This window comes from Megalobrama amblycephala, linkage group LG1 (assembly GCF_018812025.1).
Source record: "Megalobrama amblycephala isolate DHTTF-2021 linkage group LG1, ASM1881202v1, whole genome shotgun sequence".
NCBI lineage: Eukaryota > Metazoa > Chordata > Actinopteri > Cypriniformes > Xenocyprididae > Megalobrama > Megalobrama amblycephala.
Window position 1 is genome coordinate 18,040,528 of NC_063044.1, and position 21,098 is coordinate 18,061,625.

The following is a 21,098-nucleotide window of genomic DNA, read 5'->3' on the forward strand; positions in this document are numbered from 1 at the left end:
CACTTACTTTTAGATAGTATGTTGCCATGTTGACAATAATGCACACATTCAACACTAAACTTAAAATGTAGAATGGCTTAAAGTGAAAGGAAACTGAAGGGAGTGGAACAGGTATGTAGGTATGTAGGCTGTTCCTGGAGTGGAACAGGTATGTAGCTTGGTAATCTTGGAGATAACCATGGAGAAGTCCTTTATGCATGAACGAGACCGGACAACTGACTGAGGTGAGTGGCATGCTTATGTGTCTGGTGTAATCAGGTGCTGATGAGGAACAGGTGTGCGTGATAAGTATTCTGGTGAGGGAGTGTGCTGTGATTGGCTGATGGTGGAGCCTGGCGGGTTTGTGACAGGAATGTAGAAAAACTTCAAAAACTTGTTTAAAACTAAAAATGGTATTGCCATTTATTAGGAAAATAACAAACTGAAACAACTAAATAGTTTCTAAATAATATTCACACATAATATCCCCCCCAAAAAACTTAACAGTCTGTTCTTATTGACTGCAATTGGGCATCTGAAAAAAAAAAACATCAACTATAAAGTGTTACTTTTTTTCTGCCTTTCTTGTAAAACAATAAACTCAAAAATTCATAAATAACTTAAGTTAATAAGTAATTATTTTGTGACTTAAGAAATACTGCTGTAACTAAAGAGTTTACACATATTGGTGGATTAACCATTACAGAAACGATGTACAAAAATACAAAATGACTAAGCACCAATACTGATAGTTTAGGCTGCCCTGACCTGTGGCACAAACCATACATTTGGTTTCAGATGTCTAATAACTTTGTAAAGCACTAGTGAATGTAGTTTAAATCTCTACTCTACATTAACAATGAAGATAGTAATAAAGATAATAAAGAAAAACAAACTCAGTGTTAACCAACAGGCAAGATAAATGTTTTGCAGGAACACACACATTCACTCTGGACACAATCACCTCTTACTGTCATTTCTTTATCCTGTAAATAGGCTAAGAAACGTCTTACATTTATACTCATAAACTACGACAAGATGGACTGGGGCACCCTGTGTGACAGCAGAATAGCCTTCAGCTCATGGGTGGCCCCCATGTTGGATTGGCACATCAACCATCTAGAAATGATGGCGGTGATTCTGGCCAGCCGGAACTCAGGGGTCATCATGTCCTCAGACATCAGGATGGTGGTTGCCTTTATAAACCACCAAGGACATCTCATGTCTCACCCTCTGCACAGACTGGCGAAAATTTTTTTCCTACTGGCACAGAAGAACCTCCGCTCAATGAGGGTGGTTCATATGCCGGGCTCCTCAAACGTAGGAGCAGACATGCTGTCGTGTGGCGGACAGCCACCAGGTGAATGGAGACTCCACCCCCAGGCGGTCAACGTGATATGGCGCGCATTCGGTCAGTCGGATGTGGATCTCTTCACAACGGAACTCCCACTGCCAGATATACTTTTCTTGTAGGAAATAGATGCACTGTTTGCACAATTTGGGGCCCACAACCAGAGTTGTGGAAACTGCATGTTTGGCCCCTTGAAGGGAGCCACCAGGCCTTCCCCAGGGGGTCATGAGAATGATCTCAGAGGTGAGAGCCCCTTCTACAAGATGCCTTTACTCCCAGAAATGGTCTATTATTGTCAAGCTGGTACTTAGCTCAGAAACAAAACTCTACTGAATGTGAGATTGTGCCAGTTCTCAAGTTTCTGCAGGAAATGCTGGATGGTGGGCACACCCCTTTCATGCTCAAGGTGTATGTGGCAGCCATCACTGCTAATCATGCCCAGATGGCCGGCCAATTGATTGGGAAACATGACCTGGTCATTAAGTTTTTCAGAACGGCTTCCATTCTGTGATTGTATCCCAGCACTATTGGATTAAGTTCCCCATAAGTGTCAGCAAACTGACACAATGCGAGTGAACCGTATCGAAAGGGAATGTTTATGGTTACTCACGTAACCTTGGTTTCCTGAGATAACGGAAACAAGCATTGCATAGCTTGCTGTACTACTAGGAGCTAGCCACTCCTCAGCTGAAAGATGCTGACGATATGGCATTTCTGCATGACTTATATATGCAGTCAACTCCACCCTTTATGGCATGCTGAAATGCCATTTGTCTGTGCAGCGGCACAGACGAGAACCAATCAGGCTTCAAGATTCTGAGAAAATGGAGTTTCCCCCATAAGCATCAGCAAATTGATGCAATGCGAGTGAACCGAATTGAAAGTGAACCAGGGTTACGTGAGTAACAATAAACCTTATGTCTTAATATTAAAATGCATCTCTTTAAGTCTCTCTTTGTTGTGAAGCATCATCTCATTAGTGGCTACAAGGACTAATGATTTTACCTTGTCATTCTGATATAGTCTCTTGTCTCAGTATTAGGCTTAACAGGGAAATTTGCCTGTTGTAGCAAATTAGCTCAACATTAATTTTAAATATTATTTAAAATTAATTATAAATATTAGGATCAGTTAATAGAATCAACCTAATATAGTAAAATTAATATTACAATCAATTAACCTATTTCCACTGAACACTTGGTTAACTGTTTATTAATTCTAAGAAATGCTCATTTCTGGGTTATGGGAAATAACATTCTTATTGTACAGTACTACTCAGAGCATGTAGTCAAAATCTGCATAATTAGGGACTCCAGTATGAGAGCATGAAACAAGGACAACTTTATGTGTGACATGAACAAGACTTTATTAACTAGACTAAACACTTAAACTACTCTAACATTCACACACATACAGTACATGCATACAGTTTACCAAGGGAAAGAGAGAGCTGAAGCAGAATACAGGAAAGTAAGAAGTTACAGCATTGTTTGAAATTCAGCAGATCACAGCCTTGAACTATTTTCCTGCTTATCTGAACACGTGCAAATGCTGCAAGTCAGAACCAATCAATCACAGAGAGCGTTCACTCACTGCCGTCACTACATTCAAACAGGGCTGTAATATAGTAATAAAGATAATAAAGAAAAACAAACTCAGTGTTAACCAACAGGCAAGATAAATGTTTTGCAGGAACACACACATTCACTCTGGACACAATCACCTCTTACTGTCATTTCTTTATCCTGTAAATAGGCTAAGAAACGTCTTACATTTATACTCATAAACTACGACAAGATGGACTGGGGCACCCTGTGTGACAGCAGAATAGCCTTCAGCTCATGGGTGGCCCCCATGTTGGATTGGCACATCAACCATCTAGAAATGATGGCGGTGATTCTGGCCAGCCGGAACTCAGGGGTCATCATGTCCTCAGACATCAGGATGGTGGTTGCCTTTATAAACCACCAAGGACATCTCATGTCTCACCCTCTGCACAGACTGGCGAAACATTTTTTTCCTACTGGCACAGAAGAACCTTTGCTCAATGAGGGTGGTTCATACTTTTTTACAAGTATATGCATTGAATTGGACAAATAATCTATGTTAGCGAATAATTGTGCAGTAGAACTATTTTCCTGCTTATCTGAACACGTGCAAATGCTGCAAGTCAGAACCAATCAATCACAGAGAGCGTTCACTCACTGCCGACACTACATTCAAACAGGGCTGTCGGTAGTATCGTAAGAAACCATTGATGCTTTTGGGAAACGCAGCCCAGAACAATGATTAACAGAAGACAGAAAAACATAATATGTTTGAGTTATTTCACAAGAAACCAAGAAATTAAATAGTAGCCTACATAATTTGTGCAATTACATTTATTTAAATTGAGCATTGATTGTTGATGTTCTATTCTGTAACTAATGTTGATACACTGTCAGAGTACAAAGGTTGCATTTTATGGGTGTAACAGCCTATCACTGGCAGTCCCATATGAAAATGAACCATTACTACAGTGAACATGGTTCAGCTAGACCTATAGTATTTGTAGATTTCCATAATTACCACTACAAGTAAACATTTTAACCATGTGTAATTATGGTTATCAATTATGGTTATAATTTTAATTTAATTTTAATTTAATTCAATAATTTAAGAAATTTTAAAATGTATAAGTTCAGATTAGAAGTATTGTATCGGCTGAAGCATTTGGACCAATCAGACACAATTACTTGTTATATTTAACAAATAATCCTTGAAACTCATTCTGTGGTTTATGGAACCACATCCTACCCCAACTAGGACAAGAAGGGTCTCAGTTACCATGGACACCATCTGATGAGGCTTAATTTATTGACCCCTGAACTATGCAGCCAAAAAGCAGAGGCCATAGCCCTTGGAACAGACTTGCATTAATTTATAGACAAACTGTTCTATAAATGAACATGCATCCAAGGACATTGTGTGTATAATAATAACTGTCTTGTGAAGTGTCTCTTGCATTGTATTTTGCTTTATGAAAATCTTATGAGTATACTATTAGTTAAGGTAACCCTGCATACCTCATGTCTCCTATCAAATTAATGCTCATTTAACTCACACTTTTCATAGAATGTATTGTATGTTTATATTTATCAGAATATAAATGGACACAAACTTCATAGCCACACCCCTCAGACAAATGAGGTTGCTCTCAAACAAAGAAAATCTCCCGCTAGAGAATTGGACATTTCTCATAGTTCAAGCCAAGACTCAGGGGTATAAACTTTCTGTAGAAGTTAAATACCAGCAGAAAACTCACGCTGTCTTCTGGTTCTTCTGTTTGTCCCTGCTATACTACTGATTGCTGGCACGTGAGACCACCCAGCCCTCAAGCTGGGAGAGAAAATTACTCTTTCCCCACTAAGAGTCAAACTAACCATGCAAGTTTGTCATCGGACTGAACTCACAGGACTTTCTACTGCAACAGTATATCCAGACGCTCTTGAAAAGCTGAGGCCTAATGCAAGTATTGTATGATATACTAAATTGCTGCTAGTTAGTTAAAGTTGTGAACCTCAAGGCAAGGCAATTTATTTAGTCTAAGAGAAGGGTAATGTCCTCATAAGTCACCTTCTCCTTGTAATACCTATGTCATACCCATGTCATTATACAAATTTGTGTCCTGATATGTCACAAAAACCCGCACACACACACACACACACACACACACACACATACACACACACACACACTACTGTCTCTATGAGGATTTAATCCAAAAATTTATTCTGTTGTTTCACTTTAAAGAAGTTCAGCTGTATTAATGTAATGAAGAGGAAATAAGAGACTCTGTATCAACTCACTGTTACAATCTGTTCTGAAACATCAACACAGTTTCACTGATCCAGACCAAACATAAAACCCAGGATAGAGCGGCTGAGTGAATGTGGTCTGGACTGTGTGGATGAGGCTCATTGTGTCAGAGACGCTGTAGAAGGACAGAGTTCCTGCACTGTGATCCACATACACTCCTATTCTACCACTGATGGGCGCTGCAGGGAGAGCAGTCTCTATCTTATTGTGTATGAATGAGAATCTGGAGGAAGAGCAGAATAAACTCCAGGACTGATCATTAAGTCCAAACGCACACTCTTTACCCCATCCCTTCCTGCTGATGCTCTTATATGACACTGATATACTCACATAATCTCCACTCCACTCAATCTCCCAGTAACAGCGTCCATTCACACTCTCTTTACACAACACCTGACGATACATATCAAATCTGTCTGTATGATCAGGATACGACTGGACTGTGTCAGTGACAGTAATCACTCTGTTTCTCTCAAACAGACAGAGGTTTTCATTCACTGTGTTCAGATCCAGAGAGAGCTGATGGGAATCTGATGGAGAGAAACACATCAGAATCAGGAATTATGAATCTGATCTTTTAATGTATCTGAACTCTTCATGACTCAATGTTCAGTGTATCATCAGTGTCTCAGTACAGCTGACCAGATATCCTGAATCATCATTTACGTGATCAGATATTAAACTCTTCTATCATGATTTCTTTCACCTTCTACAGGAAGATCATGAACACATTCAGTGAGTTTTTCTGCTTGTTTTCTTAGTGACTTACACTGTAGGAAGTCGTTCCTGGTCTTGGGATTCATGTTGGTGAATGTGACTGTGGAAATAAACAGACATGAATTGACAAGACAAAATATTAATTTCTATGACATTTCTAATATGATTCTTATATGATATTAGATGATGCAGGATCATTTCTGAAAGCAGGTGAATATATAACACTTGCTCATGATGATGAGTGCCGTACTTCTGAACCATCAAGGGATATTTGTGGTCATTCTGAAGGGGAATTTGATGTACTTGTTCACTTTACACTTGAATGTAAGATGAACTGATTTATAAAGTTTTATTCTTTATAAATCTTAAAGTTTTAAGAAATTTTTGTGCAATTGGATGTTATATAAATCGCAGGAACATTTCAGAAACTGCTATATGTTCACATTTAGGATCTTTCATCACACGTCTGTATAAGCGAGGCCCAGGACTTTACCTCTGTCAGAGATATTCTTGATCTCCTCTTTGCACAAATCCTCCAGTTTGTCTCTCAGCTGACAGACAGATTCTCTTATGCCATCAAAAGAGAAGAGAGAACTGAAGGGATCGTCAGGTTTGTCTGTAGATTCAGGAGGTGCTGAGAGAGATTGGAAACTCTACAGAAAACACAAATTAAAACTTCAGCCAATAACCTGCTCTATATCAGATCTGTGTGGCTCTTGTTGATCTTCAGTAACTCGCCTCAATCCAGCACTTTCGCACAATCAGATACATTCTTCTCTTATTCATTATTTAATGCTACAAACTCTAATATATGACACTTAAACTCCCTGTGAAAAAGAAGTACACTTTAGCATACTTTAAAATTATTACAGAAATAATATAATTTAAAGAATATACTTAAGAGCTGAATGAATGTGTCATAGAGACGAACTCCTTGGTTCCCTCCTCTGGCCATCGGAGGGAGCCATCACCCGAATACTGACACACACACATCACATCACACTTGCACTACATTTCCCATAAGCCCGTACCTTGGACTGATTGCACCTCCAGCTGTAACCCATAAACCGGACTATAAAAGACTGCCAGGTGTTAGGGGATTATAGTATTATTGAAATGATTTTATATGAATGCATTATGATGTATATACTTTTATTGTTTATTTATCAGTGTCTGTGTATTGCCATATTTTGCTCTTTTTGACAAACTCTTGATAGGCTATTCCATATGCCAGTGTGATAGGCTGATTAAGAAAAGGGTGGAGACTGTTGCCCTTTAAGAGCACACTGTGGAGACTGCGAGTGTGTGCCCCTATTGGAAGACATTCAGTCACGTGCTGGTACATCGGAAGTTGCCGTCTGGTGGTAGAGCGGTGGTGCGCAGGCACTGGCGTTGGAGAAGCATGCGAGTGCTTCGAGGTAAAGTGAACACGATGGTGACACAGAGTAAATCCATCCACGACTGTGCAGAGAGCGCGAGTGATTCGAGGTGCAGTGAACACGACGGTGACGCAGAGTAACTCCATTCACGACTGTGCAGAGAGCGCGAGTGCTTCGAGGTGCAGTGAACACGACGGTGACACAGAGTAACTCCATTCACGACTGTGCAGAGAGCACGAGTGCTTCGAGGTGCAGTGAACATGACGGTGACGCAGAGTAAATCCATCCACGACTGTGCAGAGAGCGCGAGTGATTCGAGGTGCAGTGAACACAACGGTGACGCAGAGTAAAGCTGCATTCACGTCACCTCGTATTTACTGGAATCTTGAAATGACAACACGTGACGTTATATTCGGAGCTGTTCACGTCCTTTTGGTCCTTGGACTGGGAATTATGCATTTCCATGGCACCACTATCAACGCCTAATAAATCAATCTACAGCGGTCAGGTGGTCCAGCGGCCACATGGTACATCTGGGAGCTTTCAGAAAACTCCTAGCTTACAAGCTGTAATTACGAGCTCTACGAGGACGTGAATGCTTTTTACAAGCTAGAATCTTGTAACTACAGGAATTATGAGGACGCACCTTAACTCCATTCACGACTGTTCAGAGAGCGTGAGTGATTCGAGGTGCAGTGAACACTACGGCGACGCAGAGTATTCCATTTACAACGCTGGAATTCATCTGGACTGGGTAGTGAAAATCGTTATCTTAGTAAAGACTGAGATAACTAAGTGCCAGTGTACCAGCCAGTGTGCCAGCCAATTTTTCAAACATTCAGCCAAACATTCTTCCATAGACTGAATATCTTGCTGCATCTTCCTCATTCATAATATTTTATAGAGTTTTATTTTTATGAGAATAAAATCTTTGTAATTCAATATACTTCTTGAATGTGTGATTGTCCAGCCCTCTGTGGAAAAGCGAGTGATTGTAATTTGGGTTAAATTGAGTCCTGGGCCTCAGTAATAAATCCAGGTGGCATAGTCGGCTACTTTTTATTGTTATTGGCTTTATTTGCCACAAACGACAAAGAAGAACCTTAGTTCGCCCCTGTCACACATACACCTCTGTACATCGCGAAGTCTTGTTTTGCCTAGGTGGACATTTCTGAGCGTTGTTATCCTGTGTGATTGCCTGTTGCTGACTACGTTTGACCCTGTTTCTTGATCCTTGCTGCCAGCCCTTTAATCCCTGCCTGGTTACTGTTCTGTGAGTGATATCTGCCTGTCCTGACCTTCTGCCTGTTATTTGACCACGATTCTGTCTGCATCTGTCACTCCTGTTTGCCCCTGTCTGACCCAGCCTGTACGACCACTCTGTTTATAATAAAAGCATGCAAATGGATCCCAGCCTAAGTGATGATTCGTTACAGAAGACTTCGCCAAACCCAGCTGCTTTCTCTCACCTGTGTGCCACCATGTCTGCCCAGGCCAGTCAACTGGCCACTCACCAGCACCAGCTCAACCGCCTCACTAATCTCACGGAGGAACTGGTGAAAGCACTCCAGGGCTTGAGGCTCACCGCTCCTGCAGCGTCTCCGCCGCCTGCCGCGGCAGGGACGCCGCCGACGACTAATCCCCGTCTCTCTCTGCCTGAAAAGTTCGACGGCGATCCAGCAAGATGTAAGGGATTCATCCTCCAGTGTTCCCTCTTCATCAATCAACAACCTGCCTTGTTCCGTACTGACGCCGGTAAGATCGCTCTAATTTGTTAATTGTTTACGGGGAGAGTGCTTGACTGGATTACAGTGGTGTGGGGAGACGATGGATCTGCTTTTCCTTCGTATGAGTATTTCTTACAGAGAGGTCGCTGCATAGCTCATCGTCTGTGTCTGTACTGTGGCAACCCTGGTCATATGAGAAACAACTGCCCGGTGCGTCCTCGCCCTGAATACCCCTGTCTGGTGAGTGATTCAAAATCCCACTACTGCTCAGATATGTGTGTTTCTGTGCCCATCAAACTGGTGTTTCACGAGCTCACACTTACAAATAAGTCAGGTAAATAAATTGGTAAACGTATTTGGCGTGCTGTCCGGGGAGAGGGCTCGGAGCTCGGTAATCGGCCCGAACACAGAGTACCCCCCCCTTTTAGAAGTAACCCAGAGAGTGTGAGGAGATGGGGTGGTGGAGGGATTCTGGAAACTGTCGAGGATCCTTGGGTGAGTTTTGACTGTGATTATATACAGGCCTGAACTCATGCCAAATGGGTAGATACGTTGATTACAGATTGTTGACAGCTGGTTGAGATGACGTAATCATTAAGATGACGTAATGATTGGGTAGCTTATTTGACTTGTTCCTCCTGAACTACGTTAATATAACATAATTTAATGACGTTCATCTGGAGACCTCTGCGTTACTGGACTCTGGGGCTGCGGGAAACTTCATATTTCAGAGCTATGCTGATCAGCAGAAAATCCCATTAATCGAATGTCTCTCTTCTCTCACAGTGGAAGCTATAGATGGGCGGCCACTGGGCTCAGGAAGCATTAATACCATCACTCAACCTTTAACCATGCAGATCGGCATCTTTCACATAGAACGCATCCAGTTCCATGTTCTGCCCACATCCACCTCCTCAATCATTCTGGGATTACTGTGGCTTCGCACTCACAACCCACACATCTGTTGGAGAGCGGGACAAATCCTCCACTGGAACAAACATTGCTTATCCAAGTGTCTACCTCACTCACCTCCTTTATGCATTAGAACCATCCAGGCCACCGAACCCACTGAAGTCACCTCTGAGTCTGCAACTCCCCCTAGCTTACAACTCCCCAGCGAATACCAAGATCTGGCTGTAGCCTCCTCATCGTCCTCACGACTGTGCTATTGATCTAATTCCAGGAACATTACCACCCAAGGGTCGCATCTTCCCGTTATCTCAACCTGAGTCTGAATCCATGAAGAAGTACATCGAGGAGGAACTAGCCAAAGGCTTTATATGACCATCTACCTCACCGGCATCTGCTGGCTTCTTCTTTGTGGGTAAGAAGGACGGGGTTCTCTGCCCTTGCATTGACTATCGGGGACTAAATGAAATCACAGTCAAGTTCCGTTACCCACTGCCACTGGTCCCTGATGCACTGGAACAACTTCACACAGCCAAGTACTTTACCAAGCTCGATCTCCGCAGTGCATACAACTTAATCTGCATCAGAGAGGGTGACGTGTGGAAAACTGCGTTCTCAACGGCTACTGGGCACTATGAATATCTTGTTATGTCCTTCGGGCTGGTCAATAGTCTGTTTGTATTTCAAGCCTTTATTAATGACGTATTCAGAGACATGCTGAACAAATTTGTGATCGTATACATTGATGATATCTTGATCTACTCAAATAACATGGAGGAACATATCACCCAGGTCAGACAGGTTCTCCAGAGGTTAATCCAGTACCAACTCTACGCCAAAGCAGAAAAATGTGAGTTCCATAAAACATCCACGTCATTCCTCGGCTATGTCATCCCTCGGCTACGTCATTAGTTTTTTAAATTTGAATAAAATGAAAACTAAAAGACTTTCAAATCACGTTAGCCAATATTTAATTCACAATAGAACATAGATAACATAACAAATGTTTAAACTGAGAAATTTTACACTTTTATCCACTAAATGAGGTAGTTTCAAATTTGATGCCTGCTACAGGTCTCAAAAAAGTTGGCACAGGGCAACAAATGGGTGAAAAAGCAATACATTTTGAAAAGATTCAGCTGGGAGAACATCTAGAAACTAATTAAGTTAACTGATATCACGTCTGTAACATGATTAGCTATAAAATGGATGTCTTAGAGAGGCAGAGTCTCTCAGAAGTAAAGATGTGCAGATGCTCTCCAATCTGTGAAAGAGTGCGTAAAAAGATTGTGGGATACTTTAAAAACAATGTTCCTCAATGTCAAATTGCAAAGGCTTTGCAAATCACATCATCTACAGTCCATAACATCATCAGAAGATTCAGAGAAACTGGAGAAATCTCTGTGCATAAGGGACAAGGCCAAAGACCTTTATTGGATGCCCGTGGTCTTTGGGCCCTCAGATGACACTGCATCACTCATCAGCATGATTTTGTCAATGACGTTACTAAATGGGCCCAGGAATACTTCAGAAACCACTGTCGGTAAACACAATCCGCCGTGCCATCTGCAGATGCCAACTAAAGCTTTTTCGTGCAAAAAAGAAGCCATGTGTGAACATGGTCCAGAAGTGCTGTCATGTCCTGTGGGCCAAGACTCATTTAAAATGGACAGTTTTAAAGTGGAAAAGTGTACTATGGTCACACGAGACCAAATTTGACATTCTTGTTGGAAATTATGGATGCTGTGTCCTCCGGGCTAAAGAGGAGGGAGACCTTCCACTGTGTTATCAGTGTTCAATTCAAAAGCCAGCATCTCTAATGGTATGGGAGTGCATAAGTGCATACAGTATGGGCAGCTTGCATGTTTTGGAAGGCACTATGAATGCTGAAAGGTAAATAAAGGTTTCCAGATGACATCTATTTCAGGGAAGGCCTTGTGAATTTCAGCAGGACAATGCAAAACCACATACTGCAGCTATTAAATCAGCATGGCTTCATCATAGAAGAGTCTGTGTGCTGAATTGGCCTGCCTGCAGTCCCGATCTTTCACCTATAGAGAACATTTGGTGCATCATTAAACAAAAAAAAAAACAACAAAGACAATCACAAACTCTTCAGCAGCTGAAAACCTATATCAGAAAAAGAATGGGACCAAATTTCAACACCAAAACTCCAGAAACTCATAACCTCGATTCCCAGACGTCTTCAAACTGTTTTGAAAAGAAGAGGAGATGCTACACCATGGTAAACATACCCCTGTCCCAACTATTTTGAGACCTGTAGCAGGGATCAACTTTGAAATGAGCCCATTTTTTGCATAAAATTTTAAAATTTCTCAGTTTAAACAGTTATGTTATCTATGTTCCATTGTGAATTAAATAATTGGCTCATATGATTTGAAAGTCTTTTAGTTTTCATTTTATTCAAATTTGAAAAAAAAACATCCCAACAACTCATTAAATGTTTCTCTTGCTCAAGTCCACTATGATCCTGTTCTTCTAGATCTCTGTTACCTGCAGGAAATGGATGTGATCATGTGTGTGTGAAAGCTGCTCCAGCTCAGCGTCTCTCCTCCTCAGATCATTGATCTCCTGCTCCAGTCGCGCCAGTCGTCCTTCAGCTCGACTCACTGCAGCCTTTTCCTGATCTCTGATCAGCTGTGTGACCTCAGAGCGGCTTCTCTCAATGGAGCGGATGAGCTCAGTAAAGATCTTCTCACTGTCCTCCACTGCTGTCTGTGCAGAGCGCTGTTAGGACACACATCACAATCACACAGTGGCTTTAGCGGGACTGACAGAGTCCAAACTGAGATGTCTCAAACTTCTCTTCTTCTCCAGACTCACCTTATGAGACTTCACAGCCTCTCTCAGCTGCTGAAGATCTTTCTGTCTCTGCTGGATTCTCTGATGGATCTTCATCTGCGTCTCCTTCAGCTGTTTCTGGAGGACAAACCAATAACAGGAAATGAAAATTAAATGAGGGTTAAAGATCTAGCATATTATGTTCATACTGTATGTTCAAAAGACAGATTCATAGTTTCTTGAAATGAGATTATGAATGAATATGAAACTGAAATGTCAGCAGTATTTGATCAGTGTCTAGTTTTATATGAATATTTCACCATACAGTTTTAATTCTGTCATCTTTTACTCTCCCTCATGTCATTCCAAACCTGTATGACTTTCTGTCTATTGTGAGACACAACAGAAGATATTTTGAAGAATGTCTCAGCTGTTTACAAACTGAGGCCAAACAAAATTCTTGCATGACTAAACATCATGATGTCATGACACAAACACCAGTGAAGTTTGATGTTTTTGATGTCACAATATTTGATTTGGGTTCTGCATTCACAAGTTGATCAATGATTTGTGAATTGAAATTTAGCTCTTTCAAAAGTAGCATACTTTTAAAAAGTGTACTTATCATGGACAAATAATATAGTTTAAAATAATATACTTGTGTGAACTAAATGTAATGTTTTCAGACACACAACTGCATGTTAACTGCCATTAAATGAAAATGTATTATAAGAGGGACCCATTTAAGTAGGACTGAAATAAATCTTCATATGTAATTTTATAATTCTATTGTCTTGAAATATGTGTAGAAATAAATAAAGTGTACTGTCAAATGTATTAAGCATGAATGGTAAACTAAAATATACTGTAATAATGAAGTCGCACTTTACTACTGTCACAATCACCAGCTGGAGTGCCCTTGATAGCCAACAGAGGGCACTCCACATCAGACTATTGTCATTCCCTTACAAACTACATTTTCCATAACTCACTGCCTGGTCTCATCATCCATGATTGTCTTCATCTGTGTCTCATTAGCTCTTTACCTCTGCCTATATAAACCTGGTTCATTCTGTCATTCATTATAAAATCTTGTAAGTGTCATACTGCATTTCTGAGTGCTACTTTGGTTTCCTGTTCTTAGGTTTTGACCCTGTTTTCGTATTTAGCCTGTTTGCATATCTCTTGTGGATTTCCCTGTTTGCCTGTGTTCCTGTGCCCTGTTATGGTTTGGACCATGCATAGAGCTCTGTTGGCTATGGAGCTTGGCCCACAATGGTCACCAGCATGTGCAGTTCTAATGGTCAGAGCCTCCAGCCTCCATGGACACCATGCCAAGGTAGTCCCTAGGCATTGGAGACTGGATTCCTGTTTGGAGGACACACCGCTGATGTCGGTGCTGGCATCTCTGTGGTGGTATGAAGTCTAGGTGTCTCAAAGGTGGTCTCACTGTTGATTGCACCTCCCATTGTGGCAATGTCTATTTTCCAGCTCATGAGTCCTCTACAGAGCCTGCTTCACCCATGAGTCCCATCCAGAGCCTGCTTCAGCCCATGAGTCAGCTCCAGAGCTCACTCCAGCCCATGAGTCCACTCCAGAACCTGCTCCAGGCCATGAATCTGCTCCAGAGCCCGCTCCAGCTCATGAGTCTACTTCAGAGCATGCTCCAGCCCATGAGTCCTCTCCAGAGCCCACTTCAGCCCATGTGTCCTCTCCAGAGCCTGCTCCAGTCAAGCTTCAGCCCAGGGGTCTGCTCCAGAGCCCACTGCCCCAGAGTTCAGCCATGTGTTGGTTCCAGCCTGTGAACTTCCTGTCTGCCCTGATATGATCACAGAGGTTGTCCCAGAGTTTCCTGCCTGTGCTAACATGACCACGGAGGTCATGCCCAAGTTTCATGTCTGCCTTGATGTGACCACGGAGGTTGCCCATGAACTTCCTGTTTGCCCAGACACTACCACAGAGGTAATTCCTGAACTGCCTGTGTCTTCAGATCTACACTGGAGGGTCTTTGGCTCCAACATGGTTATCTTCTGCTCTGCCTGCTCCTCCGCAGTGGTTACAAGCTACAACTTGGTGGTCCTCTGCTCCACCAAGGGGGGTCTTCAGTCCCTTCAACTCAGCTGTGGTGGTCTTTTGCTATGTCACAATCACCAGCTGGAGTCCTCTTGATAGCCACCAGAGGGCACTCCACATCAGGCTATTATCATTCCCTCACAAACTACATTTCCCATAACTCACTGCCTAGTCTCAGTCTTGTAAGTGTCATAATGCATTTCTGAGAACTCCTTTGGTTTCTTGTTCTTTGGTTTTGGCCCTGTCTGCCGATCTCTTGTGGATTTCCCTTTTTGCCTGGGTTCCTGTTTCCTGTTATGGTTTGGACATTTTTACCCGGTTTATGACCTTTTGCCCATTTTTAACTTCAATTGTGTATACCCACAAACCCTTTCAATAAACTACTGCACTTGGATCCTCAACCAAAAATCACTGAGCGGTTCATGACAAGTACATCTAAACTATATAAACTTTACATGTACTGAATAATATACTTCAGTATTAATTATAGTTAAGCATTTTACATGTGCTTAAGTATGTTAGTCAACATCAAAATAATTGTATTTCTTTAACACACAACAAGTGTTAAACTGAAATATTAAATATGATTAAAATGTAATTTAAAGTCACTTTTAATTTGAAATTATTACAAAGTGTACTTTATAGTAAAACATAGTCATGAAAGTTTAGTCTAGCATTGTAGTACTTGAGACCAGTCTTAAGACCTTTTTTGAAGGTCTTGGTCTTGTCTTGGTCTCAGACTAAAAGAACTTGGGATTTTATTTCAAGACTGCTCAAGACCAGCCAAAATTGCCATTTCATTGTCTGATTTCTTTGTTAACATCATTAATTTGATTGGATGTAAAACTTCCTGCTTCAAATGCAATCAGTAACTTATTTCTAATTTCATTAATTTTGTTACTGTTGTGCCGGGTCAGAAATCAACTAAGGATTGTCAAAAATGTCACCAAAATTAATACAAATGCTCACAAAATTCAAGATATGATTGCAAAAACTACTTGTATAAGATCTAGATATTTACATTATAACATATGATATAATTAGCAATTAAGCAATATCACAAGAAAGAGGGCTTTTTTTCACAAATATGAGCACAATTGCAAATGTGATATTGATTTTTGTTTTTACCAGTGTTCTATAAACAAAATTCTATTTTTAAATCATTAATCTCAACATTTGTAATTGTACCAATTTAGATGCAACTTCTGTTCCACCTCTGCAGTGTAAAGATGAACTTTGTTGTTAGTGATTTCATTTGATTGGTAACAGCTCTAGTGTCTTATTATTCTCATTGTAATTATTTATAAAAAATAAGGCATTTTTCAGGCAGTAAATATGGATCTTTCAGATGAATTTGAGGAATGCTAGTCTTGTCTTGGTATCAACACCCCAAAGTCTTGGTCTCAGTTAAGGAGGTCTTGACTACAACACTAGTGTAGTCTGTTTAAATGCACTTAAGTGGCCTTTCATTTCATTAATATTGTATTATTTCCTAGTACAGTTTTTTAAAATATACTTTTAATTTGAAGAACAATTACAATTAAGCACACTTCTTTTTTAACTACTAGAGTTGTTTAGATTACTTTTTTGCTTTTATGCTTGTGTACCCCATTGACTTTCAATGTATGTACTAAAATAGATAAGACATTCTTCAAAATATCATCTTTTAAGTCCTGCAGAACAAAATCAGTCAAACCAGTTTGGAACGGCATGACGGTGAGTAAATGAAGACAGCACTTTAATTTCTGTGTGAGCAATCCCTCTCAGTTCATACCTGTTTCTCTGTCCTCTGTGCTGCAGTTGATACAGTGTTGTGGTTTTTATGTTCATACTCCTTACACCGCACACAGATGCATTGTTGATCAGTGATACAGTACATTTCTAGCTCTTTATCATGTTTACGGCAGATCATGTCCTGCAGTCGTCCGGTGGCATCGATCACTTTGTGTGGCTTACGAGAGTGATATTCCTCATGACGGTCAAAATGAGTTTGACAGTAAGATTCCTGACACACCAGACAGGACTTAACGGCTTTGTATTTTCTTCCAGTACAGACGTCACACTGCACGTCTCCAGCTCCAGCGTAACAGTCAGCAGTAAAATTAATCTTCTTCAGTTTCTCCACCATTTCAGCCAGAATAGTGTTCTTACCTAAAGCAGGTCTTGGACTGAAGGTCTGTCTGCATTGAGGACAGCTGTAGACTCTCTTCTCATCCTCCTGATCCCAGAACCCTGTAATACAGCTCTTACAGTAACTGTGTCCGCAGGTAATGGTCACTGGATCCTTCAGGAGATCCAGACACACTGGACATGTGAACTCATTCTCATCGACTGAAATTCTGGCTTCTGCCATTTTACTGCATGAATACAGAGAGACACAAACACTCAACAGCTCAACAGTACTTAGTTTCTGTTTCCCTGTACTGAGGAGTTGAAATAGTTTCCTGCTTCTGTGTTTGAGTGGCGTGTGGAAAACAGATGCGCCTGTAAAGCAGCTTCCTCTTTCCTGGTCAAGGAGAGTCACTTTCCTGCTGTGTTTATGTGGCCTTCAAGTGGTGTCCAAAACACCATAATTACGAGTTCTGAGCACATGAATGACCAAGCAAAATTGTATTTATGAATGAGAAATTTCTCCAGACTAGAAATTAAGGCAAATGACTGGGCAGAAGTCATGTAGTGTATTTGCCTATAGACTACATTTTTTTTTAAAATGTACATTTATTTGTATAACACTTCTCACAATGCATATATTTTAAAAGCAGCTTTAAAGAAAATGCATGTTTATACTGTTATGACCCGGCTCAAAGTCACAACATAAAGAGGACACTTGACAAAATAGATTGTATAATTTATTTCAGGTTAATCAAATAATGTCTAGGGGTCAAAATATTAAAGAATAAATATAGCTGCAAGCAGCAATTCGGGGCCAAGCCCCAGTAGGGGCAGTAGCGCAATACGGAGCAGGAAGAGCAAAAACAGCAGAAATTGAATGTACATGCAAAACATCTGGTTCAGAAGGACAGGTGGAAATGAAATGAAAATCAATAGAAGTTCAGAGAACGAACACGGAATGAACTAAAATACTTGTATCTCATTGAAGAGGAATAAAGATTAGCACAATCCTTATTTGGATAAAAAAGGTATCAAAATGACTCATTACACACAATTGTATAAAGGAACCCCACACGAGATTCGAATCCACGACCTCCGGGTCCAAGGTCCATTTCTCATCTCATTGCACCACTGTGCAAGTGAATGTTTCCACACCTGCCGAAGTTTATTAGTTCATGTGAAAATGAACTCAAAATGAAGAATTCTTATAAAGCTGCACTTTAGATCATTCTGCAGCTCATCATGCTGTAGTGCAATACAGAGCAGGAAGAGGAAAAACAGCAGAAAATGAACAAACATGAAACAGCTGGTTCAGAATTACGGGCAAGAATGAACTCAGAATGTACATAAGCTTAGATGAAAATGAACACAGCATGAAACAAAAAGCATTTATTTCTAATCCAAGAGGCAGTAAAGGAATCAAAACACACTATTTTATAAAACCGCTCCACCTGGGATTCGAACCCACTAACTTCGGATACAGGGCTCTTCAGATAACTGGCTTTACACATTGAGCTACTTGAGGATGCACACTCAACAGACTGTGGAAGAAACCTTTTAGTCTAACAAAGAATTCACAAAAAAAGCATTACTTAGAATGTTAACCATATTAGCATGCTAAGCTAACTTAATGCTAATGAAGCTCATGGTTAACTTGATAACTGAAGAGCCACATTAAAGAGAATGACAACTGGTTAGCATGCTAAGCAATTAGCATGCTAAGCTAACTAGCATAAGACAACAAACACAAGCAAGGTCACATTCAGAGATGAATATCTTGGGAATGGTAGCGAATATCAAAAATCCATCCAGTCATTTCTGTGCGGCTCGGTCCAAAGATCACCTGAGCTGATTTTGGACAAAATTGGACAAAAATTGTAGGAGGAGTAGCGAAAAAACTGTTTTCCATTTATTTCAATATGGCGGACAGGTACATTTAAGGAAAATGACAAATGACACATCGTCGGAATCGGCATAAGCCAGGGAATAAAATGACATAAAGCATACACATTTTGGAAAGTGTTTTCAAAAGTTATAAGTGGTTTTGCAATAATCATTACATCTGTGGAACAGTAGGTGGCGCTGTGTTGAAACTTCTCAGGTACCTTCAGGACCTTCTAAAGGTCATACATACCAATTTGTGTGAAGATATGTCAAATTGTTTAAAAGTTATTGCAATTTATGACAAAATTCAAAATGGCGGACACGTGGTTCATCCGATGTTGACGAATTCGATATCCTCGGATTCGGCATGGCACAGGGAATCCATAGACACCAAGATCTTGATTTTCTAATAAAGTGTTCAAAAGTTATTGGCCAAAATAGCCATTTTTCAGATCTCATGACCTGTAGGTGGCGCTGTTCCCAAATTTGGCATGGAACCTCAGATCATGGTCTTGATCAAGTGTACCAATTTTAGTTTTGATTGCTCAACGTTTGGCCGAGATACAGCCTCTATAGCAATTTTGGGTCAACCTCGTTAACTTCGTGACATCATAACTTTTGAACAAAGATGAATAAAAAAAATCTGTTCAGTCATTTCTGTGCGGCTCAGACCAAAGATCACCTGATCAAAGTTTGGACAAAATTGGACAAATTTTGAAGGAGGAGTAGCGAAAAAACGGAATACTGTACTTTTCAAAATGGCCGCTACTGTAATGGGCGGAGACTTAATGTAAGAATTTGAATAGAATCAGCATGAAGAGACGAATCAGATGTACTAAATTGTATTTTTCTAGAGCAAATGATTCAAAAGTTATAAACTTTAGAATGTTGAATTTTTGAACTGGTGGTGGCGCTATAGAGTTGGTCCTAGAGACTCCAAAATTGGTCAGATTTCTAGACATGACCATCACTACAAGTGTGCCAAATTTCATCATTTTCTCATGTTCCGTTGATAGGGCTGCCATAGACTCCCATTCGGGAGGAAGAATAATAATAATAAAAGGGAAAACGTACAATTACAATAGGGGCTACAGCCCCTTTGGGGCTTGGCCCCTAATAAAAGGGAAAACGTACAATTACAATAGGGGCTACAGCCCCTTTGGGGCTTGGCCCCTAATAAAAGAAACAACAAATCAATTAACTGTTGGAAATGGGGTTTGTGGAGTGGTGGAAACAAATGGGAACATCAAAATATCAACCCACTATTCAAACAAAGACACAAACAAAAATGAGAGAGAGTGAACTCAATTCCATGAGCCTCTTAACCCTTAAATGCATGACTGTTTCGCCAATCATTCTTACATATTCGGGTCTTTATCGACCCGGATCTATATCTAACACGGATGGATCTCTACCTGTCGCGATAATATAAAACTCCTCTGATATTAGAGTAACAATTACAGAAGAATAAAATAAATCATATTTTGTTACCTTTTGGAGCTTGAAAGGGTTCAGTTTGAGCAGATGTTTCATGCCATCATCCTTGTCAGAGCTCATTTCCCAGTAAATTCAGAGCCCAATTGCGATCTCAAACATATTCTCAAAAATATATAATTTTCAACATCTTCAAAATCAATATTTCGATCGCTAACAGCTTCACCAGATCCATCCAATGACAGTTACAGTCATATTTCATTGCGTTCAGTACTTGCTCTGCAGTAAATCGCTGAGCCATTTCATGTTTTGCTTATTCTTTTTTTTGTCTGAATGGATCGTCACTTCATCATTGTGTATCAGACATTGCCACCTTGTGGAATAAAGGTGAATTGCACTTATTCCATCATCTAAGATTCAATTATTGTTGTGCAGAAAAAAATATACGCACACTTATACACACCTCGGGTCGATAGCGACCCTATACAATTTTGACAAAAAATGAATACAAAAATAGGCATTCTTTAATAATTTTATGATTTTTTTCTTGTTATATTCTTTATAATGAATTGATTGAGGAATACCAAGAAGGTTGATGTCTAACTTTAAAAAATGAACGAGGAGGAGGGTAGTGAATGACATCCCGGGTCACTAAAGACCCGAGGTATGCATTTAAGGGTTAAATAGGAGTGCCACAGGTGCAGCCCATGATCAGCACTGGAGTCCCACCCATCAAGGAGGAGCCTCTGTCCCTGCAATCTCACAACAAAAAATTAAAGGAAAAAGGGGCAGGGCTGTAACTATACTCAAAGTGTCCATATGTCAGAATGTACTGTTCGATTAGCAGTTAGCTAACATCATGTATTCATTTAG

The 21,098-nt window shown here is 40.5% G+C and overlaps 1 protein-coding gene across 1 annotated transcript; it reads right to left on the reverse strand.

Annotated features, from left to right (window-relative positions):
- Positions 1-376: 376 nt before the first annotated feature.
- LOC125264653 (tripartite motif-containing protein 16-like) lies at positions 377-17,335 on the reverse strand. Its single transcript, XM_048184206.1, has 6 exons — positions 16,570-17,335; positions 12,765-12,860; positions 12,435-12,668; positions 6,399-6,558; positions 5,958-6,005; positions 377-5,718 (listed from the first exon to the last, which is right to left on the reverse strand). The coding sequence occupies exons 1-6, from the start codon at positions 17,146-17,148 to the stop codon at positions 5,201-5,203; spliced, it is 1,635 nt and encodes a 544-aa protein (XP_048040163.1). The 5' UTR covers positions 17,149-17,335; the 3' UTR covers positions 377-5,200.
- Positions 17,336-21,098: the final 3,763 nt, after the last annotated feature.

What these genes read in the sequence shown, in the direction of transcription:
- LOC125264653 (XM_048184206.1), bottom strand. Translation starts at nt 17,148, where the DNA reads ATGGCAGAAGCCAGAATTTCAGTCGATGAGAATGAGTTCACATGTCCA. An exon ending in AGGCTGTGAAGTCTCATAAG is followed by an intron (nt 12,669 to 12,764) that starts GTGAGTCTGGAG and finishes GTGTCCTAACAG; the next exon opens with CGCTCTGCACAGACAGCAGT. An exon ending in CAGGAACGACTTCCTACAGT is followed by an intron (nt 5,719 to 5,957) that starts GTAAGTCACTAA and finishes TCTCTCCATCAG; the next exon opens with ATTCCCATCAGCTCTCTCTG.